A 10,533-nucleotide genomic window follows, 5' to 3' on the forward strand; every position below is an offset into this window, starting at 1 on the left:
AGCCTTTGACACGGTCCCTAGAGCCAGGTTGATGCACAGATTACATGAGCTAGGTGTGCCCACAGAGCTGATTTGGGGGATTATGGCCTTGTACAGGACAATAGTGGGACATGTACGCACTCTAGAGGGTATGTTTGGTCTAGTTCACTCCACCATTGGGGTGAAACAGGGATGCCCACTCTCCCCTACTCTCTTTGGGATGTACATCAATGAGGTTTCAGACTACATAGAGAGGGACGGTGGCAGTGGAGCACAGTTGATAGGCACATGGATTTCCCTGTTGTTGTATGCGGATGATATTGTCTTGATTTCTCATTCTCCAGAGGGGATGTAGCGTCATCTGGATGCTTTACATAAATTTTTCTCACGATAGTGATATGTCTGTAAACCTTGGCAAGACCAAGGTTATGGTGTTTAACACTACACCACAATGGGTCAGACGGTCAGCTCCTGCATTTACTTATGGCCATGAGATAGTGGAGTATACAGATGCATACACATACCTGGGGGTGGTCTTCAGCGGCCCAATGTTTTCTTTGAGGAGAGTAGCAGAGACGAGACTGACAAGAGCACATGCAGCTTTGGGGAGATTAGAGAGGATGTGTTCATAGATCCAATTTCAAGAACCTCGTACAAAGCTTTGGCTGTTCAATACCTTAATGACCTCAGCCATGCTATATGGAGTACAAATATGGGGCCCTTCTGTGGCTCATAGCAGTCGCTCTAGTAGTACTGATGGGTGGAGATGCATGAAGAGACCTCTGGTTTCCATGATTGATGGGTGGAGATTCAATACCTTAATGACCTCAGCCGTGCTATATGGAGTACAGATATGGGGCCCTTCTGTGGCTCATAGCAGTCGCTCTAGTAGTACTGATGGGTGGAGATGCATTAAGAGACCTCTGGTTTCCATGATTTCGTGGATGATTAGAGCCAAAACCTCAGGTACCACATGAGATTATCCGTGCAGAGCTGGCTGCTCCCCCGATGGTGGTAGAGGCACTCACTAGACAGTCTCCTTTTTACATAGCATCTGGGAGCTCCCCAGAGACAGGTATGCACGTTTAGCACTGTACTCTTCTCGGCAGCTGGCTTCACAAGGAGATACGGCATGTTGGTATGCACAGATGACCTCTTGGTTCCAGATTCATGGTTTTAACATGGACAGGCTACCACCCTTCCAGTATTCGCTGGATGCACACTCCTTGTCTCTTACCCGGACAGAGGTTAGCAGACTCATCAGACAGGATGTGACTCACTGGATACCAGGAGGACTTGGATAGAGCCGACCCACGAGCTAGGCACGAAGATGTCTTTCTACAGGGAGCATCTTCTCCAGCTCACAGAGGACGGTTTTGTGACTAGACCTAGCTACGTGGACACACACCTGTCATATGGCATACGATGTGCCATTGGTCAGATACGCACATCTTCTCATCAGCTGGAGATTGAGGTGGGTAGATTTAGCAGAGTACTAGCAGAGGCCAGGATATGTCAGTTATGCCATTTGGAGCCAGAGACAGAGCTGCACTATATATGCCATTGCCCAATTTACTATGAGATACGAGGCCGTTTTCATTGCTTCTTTAGGGATGGTTTTGGGCTACTATCTCGAGTTATGAGGTACAAGGATCAGAGATGCCTTGGGCTATTCTTGCTAGAGCTGCGCAGACACAGAGAGAGCCTCTTGAGGAGATCAGATAGAGGGAGATAGTCACAAAGGGAGATCACTGATTTCTTTCGTGTGTGGAGACGCGCCAGTCAGAGGAGCAGGATCCAGAGTAGCCTCTAGGACCTACCTGCACTAGAGGTATACTGATTGATAGGGCCATGGAGCTTGGGAGATCTAGACGCCCGCGATTGTGAGGATCATCACTGCATCGACGGAGGATTCATTAGAGGATCAGGACCATTCTAGCACGATATGGGAGACGCCCAGCCAGAGTGCTTACTATGGAGGACATTGATGAGATTCGCCAGCAGCCGATGCTGGACATCTTGGGACCCTCATGTGCAGATGCTCCCTCACCCTCAGCTTCTTCATTTGCATGAGTTTGTATCATTAGATTGTTGTACTGGTTAGAGAGTCTCTAGTCAATTGCCCCCCCCCCCCCCGGCCTAGCTTGTCACTATAGCTTTCAGTCTAGTTTTTCTTTCCTAGTTTTTTCATCTTTTCAATTCTACAGACAGTGTATCAGATACACCATTTTGTAACCGTGATGGTCTCATAGGTCATTTTGGCCTTTTGTAGACGTAAATATATCATTTCATTTCTCTCTCTCTCTCTCTCTCTCTCACTCTCAAGCTTCTCTTCTAGGTTCTTGCTTTCTCTTACTCTTGGACTCAGTTCAATCCAATACAAATGCGGCTAACGAACGAAGCACTCTAGTTTTTTTTTTTTTGGAGGAAGCCGGATGAGTTTTAGGCTTTGGGGCATCGGAGCCAAAAAGGAAGTGCGTGCTACTTTTTGCGTGTTGTGGGAGCTGCCCTTGTGAAACGCTGGAGAGACTTGACGCTGGAGAGGTCGACGTGGCGCTGCAGGACCTGCTAGCTCGCGCCTGTTGCACCCTTGTATCGTCATTTCGTGCGGTTGTCCTGTGGATGAGACTTGACGCTGGAGAGGTCGACGTGGCGCTGCAGGACCTGCTAGCTCGCGCCTGTTGCACCCTTGTATCGTCATTTCGTGCGGTTGTCCTTGGTTCCTCCTCCGGCACATGGTCAAGGCTCTTTTCTGGTTAATGCTTGCATTTTATCGATAGTGATGGAGATGTTTGCTCTTCCCCTCGATCTGACCTTTCAACAAACTAGGCCCAGCTAGCTTCCCTATTGGTGTTGTCCACTATTTCACCATTTTGTTTCCTCCCTCTTGCCTGCTTCAAGTCATTCTATGATAATTGTGGAGGCCTAGCCACTTTCGAATCTGCCCCTCAGGCACCTTCCAGCACTCACATCAAGCTGCTCCTCCATCCGTCTATCTGTGCGCATGCGGGACTCTTTCCCATCCACTCTTTTTATCCTCGTTTGATTTCTCCATGTGGCTGACATGATCGTCCTTCAAGCTTCCATACCTTTCTAAGGAGTGCCCATGTTTGAGCATTCATGGCCTCATCCTCCAGCACGTTTCGGGCAGGAAGCTTTGATGTTTTGTACACAAATCGAATGCTACCACCACACATCATTAAGCATGTGAGCAGGCAGAACCCTTTTTCTCTTTTTTCAGAACCTGACACCAATGGTTCTCGAGGACACTTATCTTCCACCTCAATAGCAGCATTTGAATGCTTTCAGCTTTGGATTCTAGTAGGCAATCACGGCTCATTCATTAATTTCAGCAGCATCTGGCTTCACTTGCCACTAGAGATGCCAACAGGAGTTCCATAGGCCCTCATGACTCTGCATTTAAAAAGCAGCTTTTTGAGTACACATACAAGACAAAAAACACACAGGCATACACTCAATTGTAGAAAAGACATTAAACAATGTAGCAACAAAGCTGATTTCGCAATCGTCGTTTTTGCATTTTGATGATGCCGAGTTGATGTTTGCATGCAGGTTAAGGTTTTCATGTTGATCTATGAAGTGTATAACCTGCGAGAGATCATTCGAAGGACTTCCCCGTCAGATCAGCAAGAGCATGTGTTGTTGTCTTTTGACCTTTTTGGTTCTTGGTTAAAGTGCTATGTTTTAAGCAAACAAACCAGGAGCATTGGAATTATCCTATCCTTGGAAGAATTGTACTGAAAATATCTGTATCCGTACTCTAAATGGGATGCTGCAAATGCATGGAATTTAACTGTGATGTCCACAATATCCAAATAATTAAGGGTTTCCACATTATGTATCTTGGCTGCTGTCTCAACGAGGATTGAGCTCAGATTATGCAATATGAGCTATAATGCCAGAACATTCCGACTGGAAAGCGCAAAATCCTAGACTCCAGAGATTGTCTTGTGTAGGGTGTCCCCTAGGAAACATTGTGATTATTAGTTAACGAAATGTACATCCGTGACCAATCCCAGCTGGATCATACAGCAAGCAAAGCACATTACAACCACTTCTTTAAGTTGTGCATGCTACAACCTCATTACAAGAAATCTTTGACATTTGCCGACCGTGAGAAAGAGGCTCTTGTCCATTGTATTTCCCTATTTCGTTCAGCAACAGCAAGAGCTTTTGGTTGGGACTTGGAAGGCACTGCCTACCTAACTAGATGTGGTCGGGGGCCAGGCGACTTCTGGACCCCACCCAGGGCCAGCAGTTGCCTGCCCTCGGCTACACCTGGCTAGTTTAATGGTCCCTCCCTCACAAAGGCTCATGGTGCTGTTGTAATCCACAATGTGGGAAATACAGTGGAAATTGTCTATAATTGACTAGAATGTCTTTTGCATCATTGGTTATGATGGTATTATCTTGTGGCCAAACTGAATATGGAAAACTTAGTCTCCGAATTTTGGTGTTGTTTCTCAAGATGATATAGCGTGTATATCAATGGTTTTGTCGTAAATCTGCCTTATCTAGGAGGCGTGCTTTTGTATGGGGAACGCTTGTGTTGATAGGTAGTACTCATTATGTAAAGATGGATATCTGGATTTTCTTAGCTGCAGCAGGATCAGGAGACCTTGCTTATTTTTGGCAAAGCTTCCAAAGTTCCAAGGATGGTTTTGGCGATATAACTGATGATGACAATGACCAGTCTGGTCCACCTAGCCACACCTCTCCAACAAGGAAGTACGCCTGTTTTTCTTCCTTGGGAAGGAAATGTGTCAAAGGTGGCATTATTGTATGAACAATCTGTACTTTAAAGATCATCCAGACACATGCAAAATGGGTAAACTTTCTGAATGGTTTTCAGGTAGGTGTGTGAAGGGCAGGCATGACATTGTTATGTTTAGGAAGAGCAAACCTTTTCATTTAGCACAACATGGAGAACAAGCGATCAGGATTAATTTGAAGAAGTATTTTCTCTAGCTTTAAATGATGCAAATATCATGCACGATTGTGAGGTTAGAAATAGCTGGAATGTAATGCTAGACTGAAATTCGCATGCTGCAGGCCTATTATGACCTCCAGAAAGAGCTATGCTTGTGTTCCATTGGGCAATGAACACAGTCAGAAAGAAGTAAGCTATGGTCGCAGCCCTTGTATCAACATGGGGAAGGTTTTGGCAGAGAGTTCAACACTTTTGGAGCTAATGACATCGTCGACTGTGGCTGAGAAAGAGTAAGTGTTCTTGAGAGAAGCTCACCTCTTCATTGCTTGGTTGCAAATCTTGAAGAATGACTTTTTGAATTCTTGGGTTTGGCTCAAAATTTGCTTTTATTGACTCTGACAGCATCATATGAATATGCAGAACTTCGTTTCATGTACTTTTTTGATTGATGCTTATGGTGGAGCTTGTAGTTTCACCACTAGAAATGTTTGAGCATCTATGCTTACAAAAAACTAGTGTTTGTCTACTATGGTCTTGGTTTTTGGGTCAGGATTTGACAACAATCATCTGAAAATGCTACTGTTCAATTTGGGAGTGGGGTTGGCATGATGCCTGCAATTATGTCAAGTAGGCATGGAAAACGGCAATCAATTTGGGAGTGTGAAGAAGCTTTGTGTGCATTGAAAACCCTAGAAGAAGAAGTTCAAAAACGTAAAGGAGCCGAGACTCAGATTTGATAGTGACAAGGACACAAGGGAAGATGTCCTTGCAGAGCAAAGCCATTTTGTGCTCAAATTAGTACCAAAAGTACTGAAGTCGATCGAAGGAGTCAGAATTTCCTTGTTGAAGAACTCTACTTCAGCCTCGGCAATAGATTTTGAATGTCCACAGGAAAGGGCCAGACTAGAGGCAGAGCTTGAAGCTGAACTTGAAAGGATGGAAATGGGTTTGTATCTTGAAACGGAATTGCGGAGATGCCACTGAACTGTGGAAAAATTTCTTGTGAGAAAGAGGTAGATTAAGTTTGAGAACTTTCATAGTTCTTTACTTAATGTCTGTTCTTAGGTTGCCTACTCCGGCTGGATTCATGGTTATCTGTACTTGACGGTCACAATTCCTCTCGTGAGGTCATGCGCCCGAGATTAGATTGGACAGTCCATCAGTAGAGCTAGCAAAGCATTTATATGGAGTTTTGGAGGCTAGCAGAAGGGAAGGATAATTGAGCTTGAAGCTGGGAGCAGACACTTGGACAGTAGGCTCCAAGCCAAGAAGCGAGATTTTCAAGTTTCGAAGCCAAGGGTACGAGATCTTTTGCAAGGTAAGATACTTTTTTTTGTGAGAGCGTTATTGCAAGGTGATAGCAGGTTGATTCCTCACTCAACAGAAAGCTTGTTAAATCCTGTGTGGGGGACTCTTATGCTCCAGAAAGTGCATTCGTGTAAGCCTTCAGGTGGATGTTCATGTGGAAGCACAGGATACAAGCATGACGGTTCTGGCCTCGAGCACAAGAAAAGACAATTGCTCTGTAACTGGACCAGAGTGTCAAAGTTTCCTTGCTACGTAATAATGAGGATTTCTTGAACAGCTCTATGCACAACGTTTACTCCATAAGTCCGAGCATTTCACTACCAAAGACATGTTGTGGTGATGAAGCTTCTGATAAAGCATGTGAACAACAGCTTCAAGCATCAAATGAATCAGTGAGCGTATGTCCCAGCTATTCACAATGTGGGTTTCTCAGAACAGGAGATAGAAGAGACCATTAGAGCTGGGGTATGGCAATGGTCCAGCAAGAAGTTATGTAGGCATCCTACAGCTCCGTATCATCAGGTTCTTCACATGATACAAAAATCAACGATCTGGGATATGGCGCGCTTTTCAACATTAGAGGACATAGAGATTGTGTCTGAGCACCATCTTAACAATCAGGTTAAAAGTGACATCAAGATTGAGACAAGCAGGAAGCACAAGTTTTTCGGTATAGAATGGAACGTAGAGAATATTCTGAAGCTTGTGGTCAAGATGTCATAGAGATGCATAACAGTCACGGGCAGTTTGGTTGCATATTAGACTCGAGTCTGAAGACAGTTCTAACTCTTCAGATTTGGATGAACAGTTGGGTTAACTGTTAATTCAATGCACTGTCGAAAAAAGGTGGAAAGGGTGCTTTGATTGTAGAGATAGCTAAGTCTCATGGATTCCTTCATCTTGAATCTTGATGATACTCGTTTGGAGTTTCGGAAGACTACTCGTAGGACGATGGATTACAGAAAGCTGTATGAGGAAATGGCTATTTGTAGAATATGCCAGCAGCCAAAGCCTGAAACAGTCATACAACAGCCTTCTCTTCTGTGGTTTCTCGGGGTTTGCTTGGGTAAGGCAACTCTCTATTTCACCTTTACTACTGTAGTGTAGACTTCTCCTCTTTTAAGTGTGGCTGTCATTTTTAGCTGGGATCGAATGGGGTTGCTTTATGACACTTGACATTAGGGAGCATGTTGTGCTTGAAACCAAAGTTGCAAAAAGTTATTGTCAACTGCAATAGCAGCCATCAAGATATCTGATACATACAAGGCACATAGAACGCTGAGCAAAAGAAAGTTACAAAACTTAACTTTTAATCGAGTACGATTCTATCTTAAAGTGAGCATTTCGCATCCAAAATTAACAATTGAGTACAATTGTTAATTTTGTATGCGAAATGCATTGTCAACTAAAGTTTCCAAGAGCATAAAATGGGTTGTCAATCTTCATGTAAACTAGGGAGGCTCGCTTATCCTTATGAAGTGGATGCTTTAGAGAGCAATAGAAATTACAGTCACATTCCTATCTTTCCACCATTGTGAGATCTTGTAGCATGCATTTTTGTCACGTGTTGAGCATTTGCTATTTTGAACCAAAATCATGCCTTGCTCAATCAAGAAAACAACTAGTGTCCTAATTGTGCATACGATTGCTGTGTATAAGGTGATGGCTCCATCACAAACACTTCTTTTGGGAGGCTACACAGCACCTCGGGCCGGCACCCGACCGCACCCAATTACGCCCCTATCACACATGGCCCATGCACGAGCTGGCGATACTTGGCCAGGTGCCTAATACCTGTCATGCTATGCACAAATCGTCCACATACCTTGGTCATGCTAGGTGGAGGACATTCTAGGTGGAGGACATGGATTACTGCTTTGATAACTATTTCCAATTTGATACTCAACTATTTCCTGGTATGAAGGGCTCCTGTCTCGACTCTTTGTTCATAGAGTTGGACATTCTTGTCTTTTTCAACACTATTCATGGTACCTTCTTGAAATGACATCTCTAGCTAAGTACCTTGTGCTTGTGTGTGTGTAAAAATATGTGTGTGTGTGTGTGTGTGTGTGTGTGAGAGAGAGAGAGAGAGAGAGAGAGAGAGAGAGAGACAGAGAAATATGGTTGTTGGACTTCTGTAGAGAAACAACATAAATAAAACAATGAACATAATTATTACGTGAGACTACAATGAGTTGTCGGCTAGAATGGTCTAATTAATCACACATACATGCCCAGATTCACCTTCATAGAATAGCATTTGCTAAAAGCTCATCCAAGACCTAAACATCATTACCAAGCCTTATTCTCTATTTTTCAAGTATCTTCACTTGCATGGAAAATTTGTGATTGTTTAAGTGATTCAAACTACACACCTATTTGCAAGTACTATCAGATGTGAAGAAGGTGAATATCAGATGTGAAGAAGGTGAATGGGCTTTGCCAAAACAACTGTACATTTATTAGGTAAACCAATCGACTTCAACATTTGCTTTCCATCATCTAATAGGTGTAATACAAGGGCCAAAAGAGTTCAATAGCAAGAGAATCGAAGCTTGTTGAAAAATTTACTTTTATCACATTGCAATTTTGATACAGAGATTTCCATCATGTATATTTTGTCCATAGCTATACACATATAAATACTATTAGTTATTGAAAGATTTCCATCAGAGATCAAACTATTTTCTAAGTTAAAGCCCCCACTAATATACCTTTTATGTTTTGTAATGCGTAGGCCTCGAGGAGACTTCAAACGAATCTAGAGAGTTCCCTTTTAAGTACAAAACAGGGGATAGAATCGTAAGTATATTCTACTTCAACATGATACTACGTCTCAAGGAGGTTTCAAAGAAATCTAGAGAGTTCCTTTTCAAGTACAAATCAAGGGATAATATCATAAAGCATCTTCTACTTCAACATGATAAACCCCAAAACACTTATGATCTCTAGGTCAACATTATAAGCTACAAAGAAACATATGGAGTTCCATTCAAGTAAAGACGAAGGGATAGTTTGAGAAAGATTCCTCTACTTCAACATGGCAAGCAACACAAGCTTAAAGTTTTCTATTGAAGTTCAAAGGCTATGTATATCCTCTTGTAAAATATTGAGAGAGAACTTAGAACTTGCATACAATGTGATGTGTTAAAATAACACTTGGATACATGTGGACATCCATATAACATACCACATTATTGAAAAACATGTACTTACGAATGTATAGGAGTGTATGATTACTTAAATATGTATCTATGTGCACTAAGTTGCATTATTCGTTATTCGAGAGACGGATAATACGCGAATAATGGACGTATTATTCGTTTATTTAAATTATACGACCATTTTCCATGTGAGTATTCTTACCAAACAATTAAAAGAGTAATATGTAAAAAAATAAAACAATTTGAATTAAATAAAAATTAAAATTCAATGGATTTTAAGTTTTGTGTTTCAAATTTATAAATTTGTTTTGAATAAATTAATAAATAGTTGAAAGTTATATTTTGTGAAGAGTTTAATCTCTCACCTGATACAAAATGTAATTATAAGAATCACTTGTCAATGTGTTCAATTAATTGACACTTGAAAGTGACTAATTAAAAAAATTAGAATATTATCGTTGTGTGTAGAGTGTACTTTCACATGAGATAATTAGTTTTAAAATATAATTACATAAAAATTAATTTTATGTAATTTAAAGTTCGATTTTGATGTGTAGAGATTTTCTCTCACTTCAAAATGAATATAATGAAACAAAATTATATTTTTACGTTTTGTGTAGAGCTATTCACACTGCTATGCTTTCACCAGAGTAAAAATTTAGGAAAAACATGTCCAAAAATATTGATATTCTCTTATCTTTATTTGGACTGTAAAATCTATCGTACTGTGTGAGAGCATACACATGCTCGCATTGTACATAGATAATAGCTTAAAAATCTATGGTAAAGTGTACTAAGAACTTTTTGTTCGCACTTTACATAGATACGATAATTATCAAGTATTTTAAGTGATTATCGTTTTGACATTTAAAAATGTCACTTATAGCTCTTGTAGGTATAACAATTCATAATGATAATCATTTTAATACTTGATTTAATTGTAATTATTGATTATCGTAATGTGTTAAAGCTACAAGCTTACACTTTAGATAAATTGATGCAAATTATATGTAATCCAATGGTATTGTTTTTTATTATTTTATTTTTATTCAATCATTGTTTTTAATTATTTTAATTTCGTTCAATCATTGTTAGTTAAATTAATCTAATATTTAGATTGATTTTGATTAT

The 10,533-nt window shown here is 41.1% G+C and overlaps 2 protein-coding genes and 1 pseudogene across 3 annotated transcripts; all 3 read left to right on the forward strand.

Moving 5' to 3' along the window:
- The first annotated feature begins 377 nt into the window (after positions 1–377).
- LOC147433547 (uncharacterized) lies at positions 378–2,052 on the forward strand (annotated as a pseudogene).
- A 474-nt stretch (positions 2,053–2,526) lies between these two features.
- On the forward strand, positions 2,527–6,967 carry LOC147433548 (uncharacterized). The gene is made up of 11 exons (XM_086490227.1): positions 2,527–3,186; positions 3,553–3,636; positions 3,702–3,749; positions 4,608–4,646; positions 4,694–4,769; positions 4,853–4,955; positions 5,053–5,220; positions 5,996–6,027; positions 6,172–6,248; positions 6,356–6,455; positions 6,648–6,967. Exons 1-11 carry the CDS (start codon positions 3,100–3,102, stop codon positions 6,959–6,961), a joined length of 1,128 nt encoding a protein of 375 aa, XP_086346353.1. The 5' UTR covers positions 2,527–3,099; the 3' UTR covers positions 6,962–6,967.
- A 6-nt stretch (positions 6,968–6,973) lies between these two features.
- Positions 6,974–9,571, forward strand: LOC147433549 (uncharacterized). 2 transcript variants are annotated; one of them, XM_086490225.1, is made up of 3 exons: positions 7,124–7,304; positions 7,898–8,154; positions 8,976–9,112. In XM_086490225.1, the coding sequence occupies exons 1-3, from the start codon at positions 7,124–7,126 to the stop codon at positions 9,042–9,044; spliced, it is 507 nt and encodes a 168-aa protein (XP_086346351.1). In that variant the 3' UTR covers positions 9,045–9,112. The 2 variants fall into 2 exon arrangements, with proteins under 2 accessions (XP_086346352.1, XP_086346351.1); XM_086490226.1 differs by lacking the exon at positions 7,898–8,154 and having other exon boundaries at positions 6,974–7,304; positions 8,976–9,571.
- Positions 9,572–10,533: the final 962 nt, after the last annotated feature.

This window comes from Adiantum capillus-veneris, chromosome 19 (assembly GCF_014529385.1).
Source record: "Adiantum capillus-veneris isolate H3 chromosome 19, ASM1452938v2, whole genome shotgun sequence".
Classification (NCBI taxonomy): Eukaryota; Viridiplantae; Streptophyta; class Polypodiopsida; order Polypodiales; family Pteridaceae; genus Adiantum; species Adiantum capillus-veneris.

Excerpts from the sequence above, each read along its gene's own strand:
- LOC147433548 (XM_086490227.1), top strand. The coding sequence starts at position 3,100 with ATGGCCTCATCCTCCAGCACGTTTCGGGCAGGAAGCTTTGATGTTTTG. Across the intron at positions 3,637-3,701 it reads CGTCAGATCAGCAAGAGCAT|GAGCATTGGAATTATCCTAT; the intron begins GTGTTGTTGTCT and ends CAAACAAACCAG. Across the intron at positions 4,770-4,852 it reads GGGAAGGAAATGTGTCAAAG|GTAGGTGTGTGAAGGGCAGG; the intron begins GTGGCATTATTG and ends AATGGTTTTCAG.
- LOC147433549 (XM_086490225.1), top strand. The coding sequence starts at position 7,124 with ATGGATTCCTTCATCTTGAATCTTGATGATACTCGTTTGGAGTTTCGG. Across the intron at positions 7,305-7,897 it reads GTTTCTCGGGGTTTGCTTGG|GTGATGGCTCCATCACAAAC; the intron begins GTAAGGCAACTC and ends GCTGTGTATAAG. Across the intron at positions 8,155-8,975 it reads TGATACTCAACTATTTCCTG|GCCTCGAGGAGACTTCAAAC; the intron begins GTATGAAGGGCT and ends TGTAATGCGTAG.